At 44.1% G+C, this 26,892-nt stretch overlaps 1 protein-coding gene across 5 annotated transcripts in view; it reads right to left on the minus strand.

Annotated features, from left to right (window-relative positions):
• The window catches only part of LOC142287827 (arylsulfatase H-like), an 81,919-nt gene that overhangs the window by 51,194 nt on the left and 3,833 nt on the right, over positions 1-26,892 (minus strand). For 3 of the 5 annotated variants that reach the window (XM_075333470.1, XM_075333468.1, XM_075333471.1), the window contains exons 2-5: positions 25,986-26,135; positions 25,391-25,512; positions 10,037-10,162; positions 9,294-9,717 (exon numbers count right to left, since the gene is read on the minus strand). In XM_075333470.1, the coding sequence (XP_075189585.1) occupies positions 9,294-9,717; positions 10,037-10,162; positions 25,391-25,512; positions 25,986-26,128 (815 nt within the window). In that variant the 5' untranslated portion in view covers positions 26,129-26,135. Of the gene's footprint in view, positions 1-9,293; positions 9,718-10,036; positions 10,163-25,062; positions 25,296-25,390; positions 25,513-25,985; positions 26,136-26,892 lie in introns of those variants that run through there. The other 2 variants (XM_075333472.1, XM_075333473.1) reach the window with 2 other exon arrangements.

Consider the following 26,892-nt stretch of genomic DNA (forward strand, 5'->3'; position numbering starts at 1 on the left):
GCGCAACATGGAGGATGGGGGGGATGAAGCATGATGTGGGGCCCAACATGGAGGATGGGGGGATGAAGCATGATGTGGGGGCGCAACATGGAGGATGGGGGGATGAAGCATGATGTAGGGGCACAACATGGAGGATGGGGGGATGAAGCATGATGTGGTTGCACAACATTGCGGATGGGGGGATGAAGCATCATGTGGGGGCACAACATGGAGGATGGGGGGATGAAGCATGATGTAGCGGCACAACATGGAGGATGGGGGGGATGAAGCATGATGTGGGGGCACAACATGGAGAATGGGGGGGATAAAGCATGATCTGGGGGCACTACATGGAGGATGGGGGAGGATGGGGGAGGATGGGAGGGATGAAGCATGATGTGAGGGCACAACATGGAGGATTGGGGGATGAAGCATGATGTGGGGGCGCAACATGGAGGATGGGGGGATGAAGCATTATGTAGGGGCACAACATTGTGGATGGGGGGATGAAGCATGATGTAGGGGCACAACATGGAGGATGGGGGGATGGAGCATGATGTGGGGCGCAACATGGAGGATGGGGGGATGGAGCATGATGTGGGTGCGCAACATGTAGGATGGGGGGGATGGAGCATGATGTGGGGGCACAACATGGAGGATGGGGGGGATTGAGCATGATGTGGGGGCGCAACATGGAGGATGGGGGGGATGGAGCATGATGTGGAGGTGCAACATGGAGGATGGGGGGGATGAATCATGATTTGGGGGTGCAACATTGAGGATGGAGCATGATGTGGGGGCGCATAATGGGGGATGGAGCAGAATGGGAAAATGGGGGGGAAGGAAAATGAGGGTGGTGGACAGTATAGCGAATGGGAGTTGCAGTATTGAGAATGGGAGGCATGGTATGGAGAATGGGGTAGCATGGGGGGTGCTTGGTATGAAGAATGGGGAAGCATGGGGGGTGCTCGGTATGGAAGGGGAACCATGGTGGGCTTGGTATGGAGAGGGCTTGATATGGAGAAGGGGCAGCATGGGGAGCGCTCAGTTAGGACCCTGGGAGGGCTCGGTATACAGAATGCGAAGCAGAAGGCTCATTATAGAGTGGGGACATCATGAGGGGGACAGTGAAGTGGGGGCTGCATGGAGAGGTGGGGACAGTGGAGGTCATAGTTCATAAGTGAGGAAGGTCTGAAGGGTATAATTCAGTGGTGAGGACAGTGGGGGTTTTCATTTGAGGGGGCAGTGTAGTGGAAATGTTATAGGAGAATGTGGAGGCTGTATACTATAAGTGAGACGGTGTGAGGTCATTTTTTGTGAAGTGAGCTCAGTGATGGGCAATTATTTATTCTTGGGCTTAGTTAGGGTGGTTACTCTTTAGTGAGGAGAATTATGAGTCTGTCACCAGGTTTTTGCCACCTAATTTGAGAGCAGCATAATGTAGGGGCAGAGATCCTGATTCCAGTGTTGTCACTTACTGGGCTGCTTAGTGTAGTTTTGATAAAATCACTGTTTAATCAGCAGTAGTTATCATTACAGGACTACTTGGTGTGCTGCAAAAATAAGAAGAAACAGAAGTCTTTAAATTTGCCTAAGTATCTGTATATCCCATGGTCAATAATTAGCGATAATAAACGCTATAGTGCACATAAAAAGTTTTATTAGACACAAGGTACATGGGGTATAGAATATAATAAAACATACAGGACAGGATTTGACAATGACAGGCAAAAAAATCTCCATGGGTGTGCATGCAATGTGACTGCAGTGTCCACGTGGGTGCGCATGCAATGTGACTGCAGGTACGTTCTGACACCTGGTTGCTGCCTGTATTTGACTGCAGATTCAATAATGAGGAAGGTTGTTGAAGTGAGCAGACAGCACATCACAGCGCCGTGAATGGATGCCAGGAGTAAAATTTCATACTCCTGTCTCCTGAGCTGTGCACTTAAGAGGTCTTTTGAGCAATTGCTGGGGGTTTCAAGTCCCACCCCATGATGCCCCTTCTCCCTACTGAGCCCACCTCTGCCCTACTAATCTCCTCAGAATTAATGGACCTAAACATATAAGATCTCCTCCAAAAGTTAAGTCTACTACCTGGGACTAATCAGTATTGTGGTTCTGATATGGTCCACAGTCTAATGATGGCTAGTAACAACTACCAGCATCTCCTTACCATTGTTAAGGACATACTGGAAGTTTTACGTTAATGCAATACATATCTGTATATGGGTCTAACCGGACACTGCACTTGATTGCTGTACGAAGTTGGCAATGTATTCATGTACTCATGGTGGTTTTGGTGATGCATTATTGTCGTTAGGGTGGGTTTGGTGATGTATTATTGTATTTAGGGTGGTTTTGGTGATATATTACTGTACTGACTGTGGTTCTGGTGATGTATTACTGTACTAACTGTGGTTTTGGTTACGTATTCTTGTATTTAGTGTGGTTTTAGTTATGTATTACTGTACTGATGGGGGTTCTGGTGATAGTGATGTGGCTGTTGTAATCTTTACCTTATCAGTCTTGATCCTAAAACATAGGGTCAGCGTGCTGGACTAAAAATACAGCTATCTTCATGTCTGTCAGCCGAATAAGTAATAGACTAAAGCCTCCATACAGTTTAGTTTGATCTTTCAGCAGACAGCTATCTTGCTCGGCTCTCCCATATACAGGAGCACTCATTCTGCCAAGTGTTTGTGTTCTTTATTAGAGCCGCTGCTGGACATCTCTGGCAGCAGCTTATCATTTAGAGGATATTAGGATCTACACTCTGTAATCTGACATGCTGGATTCTTATTCCCCCCGACAATCAGAATTGAGAGCCCCCATACACATTGGACTGTCAGCAGAACCCGTCGATTTAGACAACTTTAGGTTAATGTGTATGGAGGTCTTAGCTACTATATGAAGGCTATGGGCTCCATCAGGGAATGTGCACACGTCTTGTAGATGTCTGTGAACCCCCTGAGTTATTCAGACAGAATACGCTTCAGGACAGTCATCATTTTATCCTGTAGCAAATATATATTTTTTTTTTGCTGTGGCTTCTTGGTTGTTTTTTCCAACATCTTTTAGCTACTGGATTTTACTTATTTTTTAAGTGAACTAGTAAGCGGCATCCAAGCAGCAGCCGCCATATAACGGACCGGTCACTGTCAGCCGCTTCATGTCTGAGGAAACCTGATGCGCTTAAAAAAAACTCCAAAGAGTGAACATATGGACAGCAAGTCGTTTTTACATTGCAGTGTATGAGTTCATTTCTTTAATATTTAGAGTTTGGGGTTTTTGGGCGGGTTACAGGGCGGATCTGTCTGAAAACAAAATGCTGTGTGCACATACCCTTAATCTGACTGATCAGAAGGGGGCGCCACCACTGACAGTGCCTAGGGCAGCAAAACCCCAAATACGGCCCTGCCTAAGGGGCAATGTAAGGGCCAAAACCGTATATATAAAGCCTAGTTAAATATAACAGGGGAACCAAAACAAATATGATGATTAAACCAGTGATGGATGAAAGGGTATATATATGGCCAAATATAGAGCCTGTATAACAGGGGTAAACCAGAGGTGTTACTAAATCTTATACAGAATATATAAAATAGAACAGCAGTGAGGAGTACCGGGCACAGCTGATCCACATACGACTGGCTGTCACAGTTTCCCAATAAGTCAGGGGAGATCCGGGTGCGTATTCCAAGGCAAAGGCAATGCAAAATCCAAGTATAGGAAAGAAAGGTCGCACTCCACAAGGATCTTGATGAAAGATGAAGCTTTAATCCAAGCACAAAACAGGGATACAGGTGGTGAGGGAGGGTAGAGACATGCAGCGCCGGACAATGGCGGGCCGTTTCGCAAATAACTTGCTTCTATGGGTCCAGTGAAATCAGGGATGCTGCACCCGCCCTTAAATACAAGGTGCGTGCAGGTGCAGCATCACTGAGTGATTAAAATACATTAAAATCAAAAACACCAGATGCAATTATATCAAGTGGAAATAGAACAAATAGCATGCAGCATAGCATAGATAATTATAATCATTGTATAATGATACAGTATCATTATACAGGGAATTCCCTAAAAATTGGTAGTGAGATAATAAAAATCAACGATTTTATTACATGCAAATCTTATTATCTTGTGTATGTAATATTCTGTCCCTGCTATATATACTACATAGGTAAAACAATTCGGCCCCTGTACGTAAGATTCAGGGAGCATTTCAAATCCATAATATCTGGAATGGGCTCACCCCGTTTGATTAAGCATATGCAAGACCATCATGAAGGGAACCCATGACTCCTTAAGTTTGCTGGAGTAGTGAAGGTTAACCCTTGCCCTACGGGAGGGGATACCCACTGCTCCTTACTCAAAAAGGAGTCCAGGTTAATTATGGATTTGAACGCTCTCGGGCCCTTAGGCTTAAATGATAAGAATGACCTATCAGTCTTTTTGTGATATTTAGGCTTGATAAATTGCCTTCCGCGCAAGATATATAGTAGATTAAAAAAAAAAAAAAATGACACAAATTTGCATTTGATATACTGTCAATGAAAATACACTGTATTCCATTTTTGTACTCTTGATGTAATGATTATAATTATCTATGCTATGCTGCATGCTATTTGTTCTATTTCCACTTGATATAATTGCATCTGGTGTTTTTGATTTTAATGTATTTTAATCACTCAGTGATGCTGCACCTGCACTCACCTTGTATTTAAGGGCGGGTGCAACATCCCTGACTTCACTGGACCCGTAGAAGCAAGTTATTTGCGAAACGGCCCGCCGTTGTCCGGCGCTGCACGTCTCTACTCTCCCTCACCACCTGTATCCCTGATATGTGCTTGGATTAAAGCTTCATCTTTCATCAAGATCCTTGTGGAGTGTGACCTTTCTTTCCTATACTTGGATTTTACAGAATATATAAAACCACAATGGGTTGAATTTGTAACAAGGGACACTTCAGGTTAAAAATAGTTGTAACAACAATCAAAGAAACCCCTGGTTACACTTCTTGTATATTTATACATATTGTGGCATTTATACAGTTTATTACCTCATGGATCTTCTTTTTTGATGTTATAAAAATACAAAACATATTATCATTATTTTGATCCATGTCATATAGATTCTTATATATTGTACTAGAAGGTGGCCCGATTCTACGCATCGGGTATTCTAGAATTTACGTATTGTGTAGTTCATGTATGATTTTTGTTATATATATATATATATATATATATATATATATATATAGATGTTGTTGTGTGTAGTTACCAAGTGTTTGTGTAGGGTGCTGTACATGTTCTGGGTGTTGTCTGGGTGTGGCGGGGGGTGAGAGCGGTGTTGTATGTGTGTTGCGTTGTTTGTGGAGCGCTGTGTGTCTGTAGCGTTGTGTGTGTGTGTGTTGCGCGGTTTGTGTGGGTGTGGTGTGTTTTGGGGGGAGGTATGTTTTGTGCAATGTGTGTGTTGTGCGGTATGTGCGTATATTTATGTATGCCGCGGTGTTTGTGTGTTGGGTGTTGTGTGTGTGTGGCGTTGTCTGTGTGTGTGGGTGTCTGTGTATGGCGGTGTTTGTGGTTCCCAGTGTGTGTGTGGTGTGTTGTGTGTGTGTGTGTTGTGGGGAGGTGTGCACCTCCCATCGTGCTCCATCCCCCATGCTGCGCACCCCCCATCGTGCCCCATCCCCCATGCTGCACACCCCCCATCGTGCTCCATCCCCCATGCTGCCCACCCCCCATCGTGCTCCATGCCCTATGCTGCGCATTCCCCATCGTGCTCCATCCCTGATGCTGCCCACCCCCCATCGTGCGTCATCCCCCATGCTGCGCACTCCCCATCGTGCTCCATCCTCCATGCTGCGCACTCCCCATCGTGCTCCATCCCCCATGCTGCGCACCCCCCATCGTGCTACATCCCCCATGCTGCACACCCCATCGTGCTCCATCCCCCATGCTATAATAGTTCTCCTATTATACTCAGAGAGGAGTATAATAGGAGGACTATAATAGGAGGAGTAGTCCTGGGGGGAGAGGAGTATAATGCCGGCTCCCTGCACATGTGTACCGGGAGCCGGTGTACGCTGGTAACTATGATACACATCGGGTAACTAAGGGACCTTAGTTACCCGATGTGTATAATGGTTACCAGCGTTCACCGGCTCCGTCAAGATCCCAGCATCGCAAGGTTATGTGTAGCGCTGCTGGGATCGTGACGGAGCCGGTGAACACTGGTAACTATGATACACATCGGGTAACTAAGGGACCTTAGTTACCCGATGTGTAAAATGGTTACCAGCGTTCACCGGCTCCGTCAAGATCCCAGCATCGCAAGGTTATGTCTGGCGCTGCTGGGATCGTGACGGAGCCGGTGTACACTGGTAACTATGATACACATCGGGTAATTAAGGGACCTTAGTTACCCGATGTGTATAATGGTTACCAGCGTTCACCGGCTCCGTCACGATCCCAGCAGCGCAAGGTTATGTCTGGTGATGCGTGCGGAGGGCCGGGGCGAGTGGCCAATCCATGCGGAGAGCGGGGCCAGGCCGAGGCGAGCGACCAATCCGTGGGGGGGGCGGAGCCGAGGCGAGGCGAGCGGCCAATCCGTGCGGGGGGGCGGGGCCATGGCGAGCCCAGCGGCCAATCAGCTTTGTATCACCGTAAGGACACAATTTTGGAGCAAGACAGACAGACAGACAGACAGACAGACAGAATAAGGCAATTATATATATAGATAAGTGGTGGTATGGGTCTTGTCATGTTATACTATGTCCCAATTTTACTTCTTATCTCACCCCTACCAATATGACCTCAAACTTTCACTTTCTTGAAATATTTTTCTGACATTGATATTCAATTTTTTTGATATATTGTATTTTATTATTCAATAAAATTTATAATATTTCTTGCATACAATTTTGTGCCTTTTTCTTCTTTTTTTCTCCTTGTTTACAATGTTTGCCCCTGAAGTTGGCACTCCTTCTGAGGGATTTACAGAGTTTTTTCCCTTGGTGCATATATAATTTAGCCATGTATTTTTTGTTATAATGTGTATAGGGGAAGTCTAGAAGTATCATACTGTGTATAGGGGAGCTACAGGAACATCATGGGGGGATTCAGGGGACATTATTAAATGTTGAGTGGACACGTAAGAACCATTATTCTTATAGGGGCACTCAGGGTATTCTGTCCATCAGAAGTACACTGGAAGCATTGTTATTTTCTAAAAGTAAAATGTGGGTACTTTTCTAGGGAACTTAGACATGGCATTCATATTTTCTAGGGAGAAATTTTACCATCTAGAGGGCACAGAGGGGCATTTTACCATGATAGGGGCACAGTGGTGGCATTACTATGACATAGAAGGAGTTGGGTTTTGTGCCACACAGCAGGTGCAGTAATAGGGGCACATATGGGGATATCAGCAGGATATGGAGTTTGTGCAGCTTGGGAATAGATGGGGATGGTGCCGGAAATGTGAGAAGTCAAATGTGTCTTTGTTGTAATCTCTATAGACAAGTCGTGGCTGGTCATGTTGGTCTGGCCAGATTGAAAAATCCGAAAGAATGTCAGTTTTAAGTCACTACTGTGCAACTGTTACCTCTTCTATGTTCTGCGGGACTGATATTTACCACTATATAGTCACCATATATCTGTGTTATCTTCTGAGGTTCCCCTATACCCATAATTAGTCTGCACCACCATAGTTATCATGGTTACCTGGTTAGGGGCCCACTCAGATGTTCCCCTCTCAAGCTGAACCTGTAACTACATCTCTGAGTTGAAAGCAATAATGAGATGGTGCACAGCGCTCTCTCTCATCAATACCTCCCTGTGTTTGCGCTCTGACAGCTCAGCACAGCGGTGACATCACTGCTGAGCACCGCTGTGTTGAGATGTGCAGAGCAAAGACACAGCAGGTGAATGAGGAGCAGCGGCTAGGGACCAAGGAGAGGTGAATATGTATTTATTCAGTACATGGTGGGGGTGCATAATGCTATTTGGGGATGTATAATACTATGTGGGGGGTGCATAATACTATGTGTGGATGTATAGTACTATATGGGGCTGCATAATATTATGTGGGGGTGTATAATACTATGTGGGGTGTATAATACTATGTGAAGGTGTATAATGCTATATGGGGCTACAAAATACTATATAGGAGTGTATCATACTATGTGGAGGTGTATAATGCTATATGTGGCTGCATAATACTATGTGGTTCTGCTTAATACTATGTAGGGCTGCATAATACTATGTGGGGGTGCATAATACTATGTGGGGCAGTACAATACTATGTGGGGCAGCATAATGCTATATGGGGCTGCATATTACTATGTGGAGCAGCATAATACTATATGGAGGAATATGGGGAGTGTATTATAGTATATGGAGGACTGTGCAGTGCATTAGACAATATGGGGGACTAAGTGGGACCCATTCTGTATGGAGGACTATGTGGGAGAATTATACCATATGGAGGACTATGTGAGGCCCATTTTACTATATGGAAGGCTTTGTGGGGCTATTATAGTATTTGGAGGGCTATGAGTGAGCTTTTATACTTTAGTTAGAGTTATATGAGGGACATTATACTGTATACAAGCCTATACATAGTGTGAAGGTTCATGTGGGATCTATCATACTGTGCGGAGGGCTGTGTGGGGGCCATTATACTATTTGTTGGGATAGTAAGGGCCATTATACTGTATGTAGGCCTATTATACTGCATGGAGGGCTGTGTGGGGGGTTCACAGTTGGGGATCTTACTGTGTTGGGTTCCCCATTCATTGCTGGAGTAGTTGAAGGGGGGTACAGCAGGGTTATCATGCTGTGTGTGTAGAGGGTACTGTGGAGGAATTTATTGTGTTGGATCATACAGTGCTTGTGAGACACTTTTGCTGCCATCATACTTTATGGCTGCAATGAAAGGGGAATGCAGGGGCTTCAATAGGAGAAATATTATTTTATGACGCAGCTGAATATTATTATATTATTTTTTTGGGGGGGGGGCGTGCCCAATTAATTAGAAATTCGGCTATGGGGCCCCATGATTTCTATGTATGCCCCTGCGACAAGCTGCTAGATAGGAGCTAATAATAAAACTATTTAACACATGTTCATGGTTCCAAAGAGTAATAAAGAATAAAAAAGCAAAACAAAAAAACAAATAAACTTATCTTTTGACTAGTCAAATAGAGCAGTTAATAGACCAAATGGATGATATAATCTTCTACCAGTTTTAATTATTAACCATAAAACTTTAGTTGCTAAAGTGCAATGTATATTGTATGTAGGCTTTACCTGTTAATGAATGCTTTGGCTTCCCGTACAATTTGTCCAGCACTTCTTTCTATGTCCATTGGTTGTTCAACCACTTCAAAATTTCTCATAACTACACAGTTCCAATATGGTAGGAATGCAAAGATTATAAACCAAAACATGACGTACATTGAGACACATAGCGCAGAGATCCCAATTATTTTCCAGGGAATGCTGATTAATTTCCATTTCTTGCCAGCTATAAGTGTCAGCACTGTGATAATGAATACCTGTGCTTGGAACCATAACTTATTTTTAAAGGCATTATGAAGTTCACTTGACCTTGAGACGTCACAGTCATTACCGAGTGTTAAAGGAATCCCATAGAAGTAATCAAAGCCATGGTTTAATGGATGGTGGCAAAAATCATCCCTAGAGTTACAGTTGACCCCAAGATGCCATTTACCTGGTTAAAAAAAGAGAAGATAAAAAATAAAGAAAATTTGTATCTTCATTGTAACATTTATTTCACATTCAGAATTTAAATTGCGAATATAAATTCAAATGGAGATTTCAATACAATTTTGGAAAGGAGCAAAAATAACTGTTGTCACTTTATTCTACCTGTATAATTGGAAATTAATCCAAAAATTGACATCTAGATAATTTATGAATACTGTGCCTCATTGTACTGGCAAGTCCATAATAAACAGCCCATTTATAGATATCTTCATCTTTTACATCTAAAAGCAATATTTAGAATTACACTACAAACTAATGCTCACCAATGATTCCTGTAGAATATCCTTGCTCCTTTAGGATTTTGGCAAATGTTGTTTCATTTGTGGGAAGTCCTCCTGATACGGCATTCCAGTTTAGCACCCTATAACCATTTGCATGGCCGGTCATACCTAAAAAGATTCATAATAGACCATAGTCATTCAGTGCTATGTTTCACAGGATTGAAGCATACTGTAAAATTACCAAATCTGTAAGTGTTATAAAAACAAAGCCTACTAACTGATTTAAATTAATCTCAATAATAATACAGGTGCATTTCAATAAATTTGAATATCATTAAAAAGTTAATTTATTTCAGTAATTCAATACAAAAAGGAAACACAAATATTATATAAAGTCATTACAAACAGAGTAATCTATTTCAAGTGTTTATTTCTGTTAACATTGTCATTGTCTCAGAAAATTTCAATATTTACCACAAAACACCTACAAAGGCTTCCTAAGCCTTTAAAATGGTGCCTTAGTCTTGTTCAGTAGGCTATACAATTATGGGGAAGACTTCTGACTTGACAGATGTCCAGAAGGCAGTCATTGACCATCTCCACAAGGAAGGTAAGGCACAAAAGGTCATTGCTAAAGAAGCTGGCTGTACATGAAGTGCTGTATCAAAGCATATTAATGGAAAGTTGAGTGGACGGAAAAAGTGTGGTAGAAAAAGGTGCACAAGCAACCGGTATAACCGCAGCCTTGACGGATTGTTAAGAAAAGGCCATTCAAAAATTTTGGGAGATTCACAAGGAGTGGACTGCTGCTGGAGTCAGTGCTTCAAGATCCACCACACACAGACGTACCCAGGACATGGGCTACAATTTTCGCATTCCTTGTGTCAAGCTACTCATGACAAGAAGCGTCTTACCTGGGTCAAGGAGAAAAAGAACTGGACTGTTGCTCAGAAGGGTGGAGAGGCACACAACCCAAGCTGCTTGAGATCTAATGTAAAGTTTTTACAATCAGTGATGGTTTGGGGAGTCATGTCATCTGCTGGTGTAGGTCCATTGTGTTTTATCAAGACCAAAGTCAGCACAGTCGTCTACCAGGACATTTTAGAGCACTTCATGCTTCCCTCTGCCGACAAGCTTTTTGGAGATAGAAATATAATTTTCCAGCACTACTTGGCTCCTGTCCACACTGCCAAAAGTATCAATACCTGGTTTAAAAACCACAGTATCACTGTGCTTGATTGGCCAACAAACTCACCTGACAAACTCCATAGAGAATTTATGGGGTATTGTCAAGAGGAAGATGAGAGACACCAGACCGAACAAAGCAGATGAGCTGAAGACAGCAATCAAAGCAACATGGGCTTCCATAAAACCTCAACAGTGCTACGCCATATTGATAAAGCAGTAAAAGGAGCCCCAACCAAGTATTGAGTGCATTATCTGTACAGACTTTTCAGTAGGCCAACATTTCTGAGTTTAAAATAATTTTTTCAGTTGGTGATTTTCACAGAAATAAACACTTGAAATAGATCACTCTGTTTGTAATGACTCTATATAATATATGCGTTTCCCTTTTTGCATTAAATTATTGAAATGAATTAACTTTTAATGATATTCTAATTTATTGAGATGCACCTATATTTGCATTATCCTATGAATATAGATGAAAAGGTAAATGTGTTGCTATTTCTTATCACTAGAGATGAGCGAACCGGTCCCGGTTCGGCTCGAGGTCGGTTTGCCGAACGGAGGTCCCGTTCGAGTTCGGTTCGTCGAACGTTCGACGAACCAAACTCGAACCGCATAGGAAACAATGGCAGGCAATCACAAACACAGAAAAACACCTAGAAAACACCCTCAAAGGTGTCCAAAAGGTGACAAACAACTCACAACACAACACAAACACATGGGAAAGTGACAAGGACATATACTCATGCGAAAACAAAAGGGCAGGACAAGGAAAAAGAGGAGACACAGATATAGGCATGGCACGCCCTTCGAAAATCATGTAAAACACCGCAAGGTGACTCCAAGCGGAGTCTCCCTTTATTCCAAAAATTGGGCCACACAGACACTCACCCCTTCAGTGGCAGCACTTGTGCCCCAGTTGTACACTTCACAGGTAGATTTGCATCGAGCACATTTAAAAATACGCCATACTTAACCGTCCCCAGGATGACACCGGGGTAGGTAGCAAAGTCTTTCCTGATCCCAGCTCTGTTCATCTTGGATCATTTTTAAAAAACACAGCAAGCAAGGGTTACTCCAAGCGGAGTCTCCCTTTTTTTCCAAAAATTGGGCCACACAGACACCTTATCAGTGGCAGCACTTGTGCCCTAGTTGCAAACAGGATGTTTTGATTTGCATCAAGCACATTCAAAAATACGCTATTCTTAACCGTCCCCAGGATGACACCGGGGTAGGTAGCAAAGTCTTTCCTGATCCCAGCTCTGTTCATCTTGGCTTCTTTTAAAAACAATGTAAGCAAGGGTTACTCCGAGCGGAGTCTTCCTTTTTTCCAAAAATTGGGCCCCACACACACCCACCCCTTCAGTGGCAGCAGTTGTGCCCCAGTTGTACAATTCACAGCTAGATTTGCATCAAGCACATTCAAAAATACGCTATTCTTAACCGTCCCCAGGATGACACCGGGGTAGGTAGCAAAGTCTTTCCTGATCCCAGCTCTGTTCATCTTGGCTTCTTTTAAAAACAATGTAAGCAAGGGTAACTCCAAGCGGAGTCTTCCTTTTTTCCAAAAATTGGGCCCCACACACACCCACCCCTTCAGTGGCAGCAGTTGTGCCCCAGTTGTACAATTCACAGCTAGATTTGCATCAAGCACATTCAAAAATACGCTATTCTTAACCGTCCCCAAGATGACACCGGGGTAGGTAGCAAAGTCTTTCCTGATCCCAGCTCTGTTCATCTTGGCTTCTTTTAAAAACAATGTAAGCAAGGGTTACTCCAAGCGGAGTCTCCCTTTTTTCCAAAAATTTGACCACACAGACACCCTATCAGGGGCAGCACTTGTGCCCTAGTTGCAAACAGGATGTTTTGATTTGCATCAAGCACATTCCAAATCCACAAGCATTTACTCTCCCCAGGATGACACAGGGGTAGTAAATTCCTTCTGGATCCATGACTTGTTCATTTTGATGAACGTCAGTCTGTCCACATTGTCACTGGACAGACGCGTGCGCTTATCTGTCAGCACACACCCAGCAGCACTGAAGACACGTTCAGAGACAACGCTGGCAGCTGGACACGACAAAATCTCCAAGGCGTAACTGGATAGCTCTGGCCATTTTTCTAGATTTGAAGCCCAAAATGAGCAAGGCTCCATTTGCAAAGTCATGGCATCGATGTTCATTTGGAGATACTCCTGTATCATCCTCTCCAGCCGTTGACTATGTGTCAGACTTGTTGTCTCTGGTGGCCTTGCAAAGGAGGGTCTAAAAAAATTATGAAAAGATTCCATAAAATTGCTGTTACCAGCACCAGATACGGTCCTACTGGTACGGGTAGACTGTTGAAGATGACGAGACCGTCCCATGTTTGGCAAGTTACAACTGGGAGAATCACTCCCTGCACCTGCACGGTTGTTTGGTGGAAAAGCCGAGCTAAGATCGAGTAACAGCTTCTGCTGATATTCCTGCATACGTGCGTCCCTTTCTATAGCTGGAATTATGTCACAAAATTTGGACTTGTACCGGGGATCTAATAGTGTGGCAATCCAGTAGTCATCATCACTTCTAATTTTGACAATACGAGGGTCATGTTGGAGGTAGTGCAACAAGAAGGCACTCATGTGTCTTGCGCAGCCATGCGGACCAAGTCCACACTGTGTTTGTGGCATAGAGGTGCTACCCGTTCTTTCTTCCTCTGACATCTCCCCCCAACCTCTTTCAACAGAAATTTGACCAAGGTCTCTCTCATCCGCTGAGTCTTCCATGTCCATGGACAGTTCGTCCTCCATTTCTTCATGTTCTCCTGCACCTTCCTTAACATTTAGCCTGCTACTATGCGCCCTTGTTGACCCCTGTCCACCATGGTCCCATGCCTGCCGCGTTGGTGATGATGAACGTCTGGACCTTGGTGATGTTGTTGTCCCTTGCGCATATGAATCCTCCTGTAGTTCCTCTCCTTCCTGTTGTCCCACCCCCTGACTCCGAATAGTGTTTAGCGTGTGCTCCAGCATGTAAATGACTGGAATTGTCATGCTGATAATGGCATTGTCAGCGCTAAACATATTCGTCGCCATGTCGAAACTGTGCAGAAGGGTGCATAGGTCCTTGATCTGAAACCACTCCATCAGGGTGATCTGCCCCACCTCTGCATCTCATTGGCCCAGGCTATACGTCATGACGTATTGCACCAGGGCTTGGCGGTGCTGCCACAGTCGCTGTAACATGTGGAGAGTTGAATTCCAGCGTGTCGCCACATCGCATTTCAGACGATGAACCGGCAGGCCGAAAGACTTCTGGAGCGATGCAAGTCGCTCTGCTGCGGCGCTTGAACGGCGGAAGTGAGCAGACAGTTTTTGTGCCCTGTTCAGAAGGCCATCTAGGCCGGGATAGTGTGTTAAGAATTGCTGGACAACAAGGTTCAACACGTGAGCCATACAAGGCACGTGTGTCACCTTGCCCAGGCGAAGGGCCGCACCCAGGTTTGCAGCATTGTCGCACACGGCCTTACCAGGCTGCAGGTTGAGCGGAGACAACCATTTATTAAACTCGGACCGCACAGCTGACCACAACTCCTCAGCTGTGTGACTCTTATTTCCAAGACATGTCAAGCTAAAGACCGCCTGATGCCGTTGCGCTCTGCTGCCAGCATAGTAATGAGGCGTGCGTGATTCCTTCTGCGCAGTGAGAACGCTGGTGGCCTGACCAGGCAGGCTTGGGGCGGAGGTGGAGGACCCAGATGAGGTGGAGGAGGCAGAAGCAGTGGCGGAACTTGGACAGACAGAGGATTGACCCACAAGTCGTGGGGACGGCAAGACTTGTGCAGCAGACCCTTCAACATCTATCACCATAGTTACCCAGTGGCCAGTCAGCTACATGAAACGTCCCTGTCCATGCTTACTGGTCCAAGTATCGGTGGTGAAATGCACCCGTTCACACACAGAGTTTCTCAAGGAAGCGGTGATGTTGTGTGCGACATGCTGGTGTAGCGCGGGCACACCTTTCTTAGAGAAGTAGTGGCGACTAGGCATCTGGTACTGGGGCACAGCGACAGACATAAGGTCTCTAAAATCCTGTGTGTCCACTATGCGGAAAGGCAGCATTTCGGTAGCCAAGAGCTTACAGAGGGATAGAGTCAACCTCTTAGCTTTGTCATGGGTCGCAGGAAGTGGCCTTTTATTTGACCACATCTGAGGGACAGAGATCTGGCTGCTGTGTGTAGAGGATGTTGAGTAGGGTGTCCCTGGAAAAATGCAGGTTTGTGAGGAAAGTGCAGGCGGAGACATGATGTTGCCTTCATCCAACGTTGGTGCTATCGATGTCTGAGAGAGCTGTACACACTCACTTGTTTCCCCTTCCAAACCAACTGACGACCTACCAAGCAAACTGCCTGTTGCAGTTACAGTGGTGGAAGTTGTGCGTGGAAAAACAGGTGTGACAGCTGTCCCCACAGTCCTAGAAGATGAAGAGCGAGCGGATGCACTGGAAGGGGCAGGCGGTGGATGGTTCGCTCCGCTAGGCCGCATTGCAGCAAGGTGAGCTTCCCACCGGGACATATGATATTTCTTCATGTGACGATTCATGGAAGAAGTTGTCAAACTGCTGAGGTTTTGACCTCTACTAATAGAACCATGACAAAGTTTACAGATCACATAATTTGGGCGATCTTTTGCTATGTCAAAGAAGGACCAGGCTAGGCGAGGCTTAGAGGGCATGCGACCTGTTGATCCACCCCGACTAGTGCTCAGAGGCAGAGTGGTGGCTGAGGATGCAGTTGTAGACATGCTACCAGTACTCCGACTCTGTCCAGGAAGGCGCAAGGTAACTTCGTCATCAGTTGCATCCTCCTCCACCACCTCTGTTGACCTCCTCGAGTGCCTGACTGTGGGTTGACAGTAGGTGGGATCTAGAACTTCATCATCAATTGTTGTGTTTGCACTCCCTTCCCCTTCAGACCGAGCCTCTTCTTGCCCTGACCGAATATTTAAGTTGTCATCCCAATCGGGTATCTGCGTCTCATCTTCATCAGTATGTTCCTCATTGTCTATAACCACAGGTGTTACAGTTTGTGACAAAGGGTCAACATTATGCTCAGAAACCTGGTCCTCACGGCCTGAATCAGAGTCACAAAGGTTCTGGGCATCACTGCAGACCATTTCCTGTTCTGTACTCACTGTAGCTTGGGAGCAGACCTCTGATTCTCAGGCTATAGTGTGACTGAACAGCTCTGCAGACTCAGCCATCTCAGTTCCACCATACCGTGCAGAGCTGATGGAGACTTCAGAGCTGGGAGAAAGCAAGTTTGATTGGGATGACAACTCAGAGGACTGCTGTTTTTTGGATGCGGTACTTGAAGTGGCTGAGAGGGCACTTGTTGGACCACTTGAGATCCATTCAAGCATTTTCCTTTTTTAGCCATCATCTACTTTTGTTCCTGTTGTTCGTGTCCGTAAAAAGGGAGCACATCGGATTGTCCACGGTAAGTAGTAGACATCTTACTTTTGCTGGTAGATGGTCTATCTTCAGCAGATGATAATGGAGCTTTGCCACCTTCCCCACGGACAAAACCTTTTTTTCCTTTTCCACCACGCCTCTTCCCCTTTCCACCAGCATCTGTCATTTTGCCACTCATGTTGATTGCGACAAGATTGTGCACTGAAAATGGGGTAGTAAAAATTGAGAGGTGGTGTAGATTGCAGCGGTGGTCTAGCTTTATAAACAGCAGAATAATAAAGAATAAATATCCCTGACAATGCAACTACGGCCCTTAAACTGGCAGCATAAATTGCTAGTATAATGGCTTAGTTATAATGAGTTGGAGTGTGCAATGCAGGCAGACGTGCTGCAAATATCTTTGCACTAGTGGGACTAGACAAAAGTCCAATAGCCACGTTTAGGATGCCACTAGGTACACTGAGTGTTTGCTAGTATAATGGCTTAGTTATAATGAGTTTGAGTGTGCAATGCAGGCAGACGTGCTGCAAATATCTTTGCACTAGTGGGACTATACAAAAGTCCAATAGCCACGTTTAGGATGCCACTAGGTACACTCAGTGTTTGCTAGTATAATGGCTTAGTAACTATCAGTTGGAGTGTGCAATGCAGGCAGACGTGCTGCAAATATCTTTGCACTAGTGGGACTATACAAAAGTCCAATAGCCACGTTTAGGATGCCACTAGGTACGCTCCGTGTTTGCTAGTATAATGGCTTAGTTATAATGAGTTGGAGTGTGCAATGCAGGCAGAGGTGCTGCAAATATCTTTGCACTAGTGGGACTAGACAAAAGTCCAATAGCCACGTTTAGGATGCCACTAGGTACGCTCAGTGTTTGCTAGTATAATAGCTTAGTTATAATGAGTTGGAGTGTGCAATGCAGGCAGACGTGCTGCAAATATCTTTGCACTAGTGGGACTATACAAACGTCCAATAGCCACGATTAGGATGCCACTAGGTACACTGAGTGTTTGCTAGTATAATGGCTTAGTAACTATCAGTTGGAGTGTGCAATGCAGGCAGACGGGCTGCAAATATCTTTGCACTAGTGGGACTATACAAAAGTTCAATAGCCACGTTTAGGATGCCACTAGGTACGCTCAGTGTTTGCTAGTATAATGACTTAGTTATAATGAGTTTGAGTGTGCAATGCAGGCAGACGTGCTGCAAATGTCTTTGCACTAGTGGGACTAGACAAAAGTCCAATAGCCACGTTTAGGATGCCACTAGGTACACTGAGTGTTTGCTAGTATAATGGCTTAGTTATAATGAGTTTGAGTGTGCAATGCAGGCAGACGTGCTGCAAATATCTTTGCACTAGTGGGACTAGACAAAAGTCCAATAGCCACGTTTAGGATGCCACTAGGTACGCTCAGTGTTTGCTAGTATAATGGCTTAGTTATAATGAGTTGGAGTGTGCAATGCAGGCAGATGTGCTGCAAATATCTTTGCACTAGTGGGACTAGACAAAAGTCCAATAGCCACGTTTAGGATGCCACTAGGTACACTGAGTGTTTGCTAGTATAATGGCTTAGTTATAATGAGTTGGAGTGTGCAATGCAGGCAGACGTGCTGCAAATATCTTTGCACTAGTGGGACTAGACAAAAGTCCAATAGTCACGTTTAGGATGCCACTAGGTACGCTCAGTGTTTGCTAGTATAATGGCTTAGTTATAATGAGTTGGAGTGTGCAATGCAGGCAGACGTGCTGCAAATGTCTTTGCACTAGTGGGACTAGACAAAAGTCCAATAGCCACGTTTAGGAGACCAGTAGGTACGCTCAGTGTTTGCTAGTATAATGGCTTAGTAACTATCAGTTGGAGTGTGCAATGCAGGCAGACGTGCTGCAAATATCTTTGCACTAGTGGGACTATACAAAAGTCCAATAGCCACGTTTAGGATGCCACTAGGTACACTCAGTGTTTGCTAGTATAATGGCTTAGTTATAATGAGTTGGAGTGTGCAGAGGACAGGAGGGTACAGTGCCAGGATTGTGGGGCTCTGGGTAGAGGAATGGAAGCCTGCCTTTCTATTCCCTCCTAATGGGGAAATGCAGCGAGGAAATCCCTGACCTTAGCTACGCAGATGCTGTCTCTGTTTTCAGGACCTGTCACCTATGTCTCTGACCCTGCCGGTACGAGCCCTTAAAAGGACTGATAGAAAGTGCTATCCCTATGCTGTACAGCGCTGTGTATGGAGCGCATACAGCTGTATCGGCGATAGGACAAAGGACGGAGCTGCGCCAGTGATGTCGGACACCAAGGACGCAGAAGGCAGATAATGGCGTGCTGGAGGAAAATGTCCGGTTTTATAATGCAGGGACATGTGACATGGACATCCTATCACACATGCCGTTGCTTCTCTGGCTAAAAGTCCACTTAGCTGTGTGTGTGTCTGGGATTGGCTGACATGCTAGCCCTCCCCACTACACGCGCGCGCTTAGGGAAGGAAGACAAGGAAAAAAAAAAAAAATGGCGATCGCCATTATTCAAACAGCAGTGATCTGAAGGCGCTGTTCACGCACACTATACACTGAAATTTCATAATAGTGTGATTCACAGAGTGACTTACACTATTACAGCGGAAAGCCAGCTAGGAATTAGCTGTTTTTTTTGCTGCTAGAACCGTTCTCGAACGTTTCTAGAACTATCGAGCTTTTGCAAAAAGCTCGAGTTCTAGTTCGATCTAGAACAGGCCCCAAAATCACTCGAGCCTAGAACTGGAGAACCTCGAACCTAGAACCGCACTCAACTCTACTTATCACAAAGCATATTGAGATATGACTAGAGATGCAAATTACCTCAGCTGCATTACCTAGTCAGCGTAGGGTTGATTCATAAACATTGTTTGCCAAAAGGCAACTGAGAGGTACCCTAACTAAAGACATATTAAAACATAACTTTTCATCTAGCAATTAAATCAGATATCACCCATATTAAAAACACAAAAAGCAGAGGTGCTGCCAATCATGTCTATAAATAGTATTCAGAAGGGTGATTCATCTGATGTAGCCACGGATCATACAAATTATAAACACACCCTATTCAAATCATAAAGCACAAGCCCTACTTCTGCATATTAAAACTGTTCATTTCTCAGCCTCCCAAACATGTTTTGCCACAACTGGCTTCATCAGGGAAGAGAGGGGGGTCCACTTATTAGATCTCATACATATGCACTGCATCCCTCGCCCATACTCTCTGCTGGCTTCCGTGATTGGCTGTAGTCAGACTGCCAGTGTTCCGGCATCTCTGGTTGGCTACCCTCACAGTAGCTGTTTGGGTCCCCTAATGGAGTGTAAAAATAAGTGAAATAAAAAAAATGTTAAAGGGTCTTCTGTATATAGATACCCAGCACAGATAAAGCATACAGCTGCAGGCTGCAGCCCAAGCCGTTAGTGTTATTCTGGCTGTGGAGCAAAATAAGAGGGACCCCATGCATCTTTTTTTAAATTATTTAATTAAAAGTGTGCGGAGCCCCCATTATTTTGATTACCCAGCTAAGATAAAGCTGACAGCTGGGGGCTGGTATTCTCAAGCTGGGGAGGCCCATGGTTATTGCCTCCCCATGCTAAAAATGAAATCCTGCAGCCACCCACAATTGTTGCATCCATTAGATGTGACAATCCCAGCACTTTACCGGGCTCATTCTGATTGCCCTGGTGTTAGTAATACAAAAGGTTAATGACAGCTTACTAAGCTCTAGATTACTAATGAGGAGGAATCTATGAGTCTCCCCTATTACTAATCCTGTAAGTAAAAAGAAATTAACTGAAAACACAGAGCAAAATCTGCATCTTCTTGTAAAAAAAGCATCAAAGTGCGATGCGGTTTTTATGCAATTCTTTGCAAGAAGATGCAGATTTAGTGCTGAAATTTATACATCAAATTCCTGCACCAAATGTACATCTTTTGGCCAAAAAAGCATCAAAGTACGATGCGGTTTTGATGCAATTCTTTGCCAGAAGATGCAGATTTGATGCTGAAATTTATACATCAAATGCCTACACCAAATCTGCATTTTCTGGCAAAGAAAAAAATGCATTAAAACATGATGTGGTTTTGATGTCATTTTTTGCCAGGAGATGCAGATTTGGTGCTGAAATTTATACACCAAATTCCTGCATAAAATCTGCATTTTCTTGCAAAAAAGCACATCAAAACACAATGCAGTTTTGCCATGATTTTTTGCCAGGAGATGCAGATTTGGTGGTGAAATTTATACACCAAATTCCTGCACAAAATCTGCATATTCTGGTAAAAAAAAAAGAGCATCTAAATGCGATGCGGTTTTGTTGCAATTTTTTGCCAGGAAATGCAGATTTAGTTCTGAAATTTATACATCAATTTCTTGCTCCAAATCTGCATCTTCTGGTAAAAAAATGCATCAAAACGAGATGCTCTTTTGATGCACTTTATGCCAAAAGAAGCAGATTTGGTACAGTAATGTGGTATATAAATTCTAGCCACAAATCTGCATCTCCTGGCTGAAAACTGCACAATAAACACAGATTTTACACTATTTTGGTGTGGGGGTTTTCAGGAAATGTAAATTTGATGCAGAAATCTGGTGCAGACATTTCTGCAACAAATTTGCATCTTCTGGCAGAAAACCGTATCAACTTTACTTTTTCACCAGGAGATGCAGATTTGGTGCTGAAATTTATACACCCAAATCCTGCACCAAATCTACATTTACTGGCAAAAAAAGCATCAAAACGCAAAGAGTTTTTTTGCCAGGAGATGTAGATTTGGTGCAGAAATATCTGCAACCAAATACTCAATGTGCGCACATTGCCTAATCTGGTAGTAGGTTCAAGTGAATTTACTTAGAGAAGTGTGAACTCCGGTGACCTGACTGCCGGATTGCAGGACTGTTGGATTGCAGGACAAGGCAGCACAGCAATCAGGTATCTGTGAGGCCCGAAAACCTTAAAGGAGCCTTTAAAAAACCTTTTAAGTATCTTGAAGTTCCCAGCTGTTGGGACATCTGCAGGCTGTGAACTCTAGTAACAGTTCACAGCTTCCCAGCAGCTGGGAAATCAAAGAATGTTAAAAGCTCTCTTAAAGGCTTACTTCAAGTTACCGGGTAAACAGCTGCCATGAGACCTGGTGGTTTTGAGACCTAAAGGTTACCGGAACTCACATCCACTGGGTTTCCCAACAAACTAGCAGTAAGGTCACTGGAGGTGACACTGGGGCTCCCTCCTGCTCTCAGTAAAAGTGGAACCCACTGCCAGATTGCCAAACACTGCAATCTGGCAACGGGTTCTACTTTCACTGAGAGCAGCGCGGAACCATGAATGGGACCTCCGTTGACCTGAGTGACATCACTGCATCTCAACGCCAGGTCTTCCTGCTGCTGTCAGTGTTTTTCAGAGTCTGCAGTGATCAGTCATGTTATCGGTCACTGCAGACAGTGGATGAAGCAGAGCTGGGATTGTCATGGAACCTTGTGTGGATTACAATGGACTTGCAGGGATGGTTTTAAAGGGAACCTGTCAGCAGAAATTTTGCACTAAACCTAAAAGATTCCCCTTCTGCAGCTCGTGGGCTGCATTCTAGCAAGGTTCCTGTTGTTATTGTGCCCCCTTTTAGACCAAAATTAATACTTTATAAAGTGGTACCTTTTCGTATGCAAATCTGTTTATTTGTACACGGGGGCGGGCTGTCTGTTGTCCATTATTCTGCCTCCTGCTGCATTACGCTGTCCCCCATTGCTCAATTTCATACCTCATGACGCCGCCCAGTGCGCCCGAGGTCTCGCGCATTCGCCGTGCCACTCTGGTGGGACTGTGCACAGTGTGACCGCTGGTGACGTGCTGTGCAGGCGTGAGATTATGGGCGGCGCTGTGATTTTCATCAGCAAGTACCCGCCCATAATCTCGTGCCTGCGCTTTCCCCTCTGTCTCCACCGTTCTGCGCAAGCGCTGGCCAGATGAACCCACGTCACCTCTTACCAAGATGGGAAAGATATTGCTGGCCTCTTCTTGGAAAAGGAAAAGCCTGCTTTACACGGTACAATTTTGCATACGATATCGTATGCGATTGTACCCGCCTCCATCGTATATGCGGCACGTTCAATTTGTTGACCGTGTCACACAAACGATTATTTCCCGTCACACATACTTACCCTTCCATACGACCTCGATGTGCGCGACGAACATCCACTTCCTGGAGTGGGAGGGACGTGCGACGTCACGTGGCAGCCGGCCAATAGAAGTGGAGGGGCGGAGATGAGCGGGACGTAAACATCCCGCCCACCTCCTTCCTTCCGCATTGCCGGCGGGAGCCGCGAGACGCAGGTAAGATCTGTTCATCGTTCCCAGGGTGTCACACACAGCGATGTGTGCTACCTCGGGAACATTGAACAACCCGACGTACAAATTTTAGCTTTTGAACGACGTTCATGCGATGAACGTTTTTCGTTCAATCGCAATCGCACGTAGGTTTTACATGCTACAATATTACTTACGATGCCAGATGTGCATCACTTACAACGTGACCCCGCCGACACATCGTAAGATTTATTGTAGCGTGTAAAGCCCGCTTAACAATATCAGATTGGTGGGAGTCCTACACAAGGTATCCCAAATGATGAGCGGTCATCAGTTCTGACAGTGGCGGGATGTAAACTGTGCCCTGAGCAGAGCAGCATGGCTCTAAACACCATTTAGTGACTATGCCTGGGTACTACAGATCAGCTCTATTTGAAATTAATAGTCCAACCTTACCGTGCCATATTGCAACAAATTGAACCAAAATATACAAGTACATCTCAATAAATTAGAATATCATTAAAAAGTTAATTTATTTCAGTAATTCAATACAAAAAGAGAAACACATATATTATATAGAGTCATCATCATTACACACAGAGTGATCTATTTCATGTGTTTATTTCTGTTAATGTTGATGATTACAGCTTACTGCCAATGAAAACCCAAAAGTCGTTATCTCAGAAAATTAGAATATTATATAAAACCAACTGAAAAAATGATTTTACACTCAGAAATGTTGGCTACTGAAGAGTATGTACAGTAATTGCACTCAATACTTGGTTGGGGCTCCTTTAGCATGAATTACTGCATCAATGCAGCGTGGCATGGTTGCATTCAGCCTGTGGCACTGCTGAGGTATTATGGAAGCCCAAGTTGCTTTGATAGCAGCCTTCAGCTCGCCTGCATTGTTGGGTCTGGTGTCTCTCATCTTCTTCTTGACAATACCCCATAGATTATCTATGGGGCATAGGTCAGATCAGTTTGCTGGACAATCAAGTGCATTGATACTGTAGTTTTTAAACCAGGTATTGGTACTTTTGGCAGTGTGGACAGGTGCCAAGTCCTGCTGGAAAATGAAATGTCCATCTCCAAAAAGCTTGTCGACAGAGGAAAGCATGAAGTGCTCTAAAATTTCCTGGTAGATGGCTGTGCTGATGTTGGTCTTGATAAAACACAGTGGACCTACACCAGCAGATGACATGGCTCCCCAATCTATCAGTGATTGTGGAAACTGTACACTAGACCTCATGCAGCTTGGATTGTGGCCTCTCCTCTCTTCCTCCAGACTCTGGGACCTTGATTTCCAAATGAAATGCAAAATTTACTTTCATCTGAAAACAACACCTTGGACCACTGAGCAACTGTCCAGTTATTTTTCTCCTTGGCCCAGGTAAGATGTTTATAGTATTGTCTACTGGTCATGAGTGGCTTGACACAAGGAATGCAACAGTTGTAGCCCATGTCCTGGATACATCTGTGTGTGGTGGCTCTTGAAGCACTGACTCCAGCAGCAGTCCACTCCTTGTGACTCTCCCCCAAATTTCTGGATGGCCTTTTCTTAACAATCCTATCAAGGCTGCAGTTATCCTGGTGGTTTGTGCACCTTTTTCTACTACACTTTTTCCTTCCACTCAACTTTCCATTAATATGCTTGGATAAAGCACTCAATGAACAGCCAGCTTCTTAAGCAATGACCTTTTGTGGCTTACCCTCCTTGTGGAGTGTGTCAATGACTGCCTTCTGGACATCTATCAAGTCAGCAGTCTTCCCCATGATTGTGTACCCTACTGAACAAGACTAAGGGACCATTTTAAACACTTAGAAAGCCTTTGCAGGTGTTTTGTGGCAATGTTCTGAGGTAATTACTTCTGGATTTTCATTGGCTGTAAGCCATAATCATCAACATGACCAGAAATAAACACTTGAAATAGATCACTCTGTGTGTAGTAACTATATGATATATGCATTTCCCTTTTTGTATTGAATTTTGTATTGAATTACTGAAATAAATTAACTTTTTTATTATATTCTAATTTATTGAGATGCACTTGTCATTGCATAACATTTAGGTAACTTTTCTAAGCATTAGTTGCAAGAGTTAATGTTTAACCTGATCAAAGTCTGAATGTTCCTACACATTGAAAAGTCCTGGACTCAGTCATTTCTTCCAAATCTCCTTTAATCTATGAAAACTGGTGAACATCAGCAGATTCTAAATCTGTACAAGGCGCAAATGTAATTAGTTCAATGTTCTTGTTTTCTCATCTCAGGGAAATCATGGGCTTCCTTTTCCTCAAGGATTTTCATGTGATTACATCCTTCCCACCTGGTTTAGTTATGCCCCTGAACAAATATATATGAAAGGATGGGTTGATTAAAATTTTTTATTGCATATGTTAAAAATGTTAGCCAAAATTTAATATGTAGATAACTGTTACCTGTTCTTATAGGGTATCGGCCAGTCAAAAATGCTGCTCTACTTGGGGTACATAGAGAAGCTGCAGCAATGTGATGAGTTAATTTTACACCTTCTCTGGCCAGTCTGTCAATATTAGGAGTCCTGAAGTTATAGGAAAACTAAAATTAGAACAACAAAATGAATTTAACAGTGAAAAAAATCCAAAATGATGGACCCAGTTGCTGTCTTTTTGATTATACTGTCTGAATTGACTTGTTTTTTTATCATATTTATTCCTGATCACATTATTGGAATAACCCTTAAAATGGCTGTTTTGAAACTCAGTTCTTTGCTTTTTGGATACCACAGTAAAACATTTAATTTTACAGGTTATAATTTTCTTCAATGATCTCTGATCTGTACCTAATCACCTCCATACTGCTATCTGTATGGCCTTTATCAATTGACAACTGTTGTGGTGATCAGACCTGGGAATACCTCTTCAGAAAAGTCCAAGCTTCCATGCTAGGTACTGTGGTGAAGACCAAGTACCTTAGATGCCATATCCCAGTCTACCCAGTACCAAGTCATCTATGAACTCTAACATCATCAATACAGAAGAATGTTATAGTTACCTTATAGTGGTATTCCCATAACAACCAACATCCCCAATTCCAAGATCATCGGCCAAAAGCAATAATATGCTTGGCTTTTGTGTAGCTGCTTTATTTACTAGGCATAAGCCGAGAGCAAAAACTAGAAATGGGAAAATGGCCATCTAACACCTGGAAAAAAAAAACAAAGAAAAAACATTGTATGGTACTGTAATTTTTCATTCCTCAAAAAATTAAGGGAACACATAAACAACACAATGTAACTCTAAAGCGGGTTTTACACTCTGCGATCTCGCTAGCAAGACCGCAAGCGGTCGGTTGTGCGACACGGGCATATCGCTGTCCGTGTTGCAAAATCTCGCTTAACCCCGTCACACGCACTTACCTGCCCTGCAACGTCGCTCTGGCCGGCGAACCGCCTCCTTCCTTCCGCATTGCCAATGGAGGCAGGTAAGGAGATGTTCCTCGCTCCTGCGGTGTCACACATAGCAATGTGTGCTGCCGCAGGAACGACGAACAACATCGCTAATGAGAAGAAAACAATTTTTTGTTTCAGCGCGACCTCTCCGTGGCAAACGATTTTGGCCGCTTTTGCGATTGTTTAAGGTCGCACATAAGTGTAACATGCTGCAATATCATTAATGACGCTGGATGTGCGTCACTAACGACGTGACCCCGACGATAATTCATTAACGATATCGTAGCGTATAAAGCCCGCTTAAGTCAATCACACTTCTGTGAAATCATCCTGTCCAGTTATGAAGCAACACTAATTGTGAATCAATTTTTCTTGCTGTTGTGCAAATAGAACAAAAAAACAGGTAGAACTGATTAGGCAATAAGCAAGACACTCCTATAAAGGAGGGGTTCTGCAGGTGGTGACCACAGACCATTTCTCTGTTCTCATCCTTTTTGACTGTTGTTTTGG

The sequence above is a fragment of the Anomaloglossus baeobatrachus genome, chromosome 2 (assembly GCF_048569485.1).
Source record: "Anomaloglossus baeobatrachus isolate aAnoBae1 chromosome 2, aAnoBae1.hap1, whole genome shotgun sequence".
NCBI classification, from domain to species: domain Eukaryota; kingdom Metazoa; phylum Chordata; class Amphibia; order Anura; family Aromobatidae; genus Anomaloglossus; species Anomaloglossus baeobatrachus.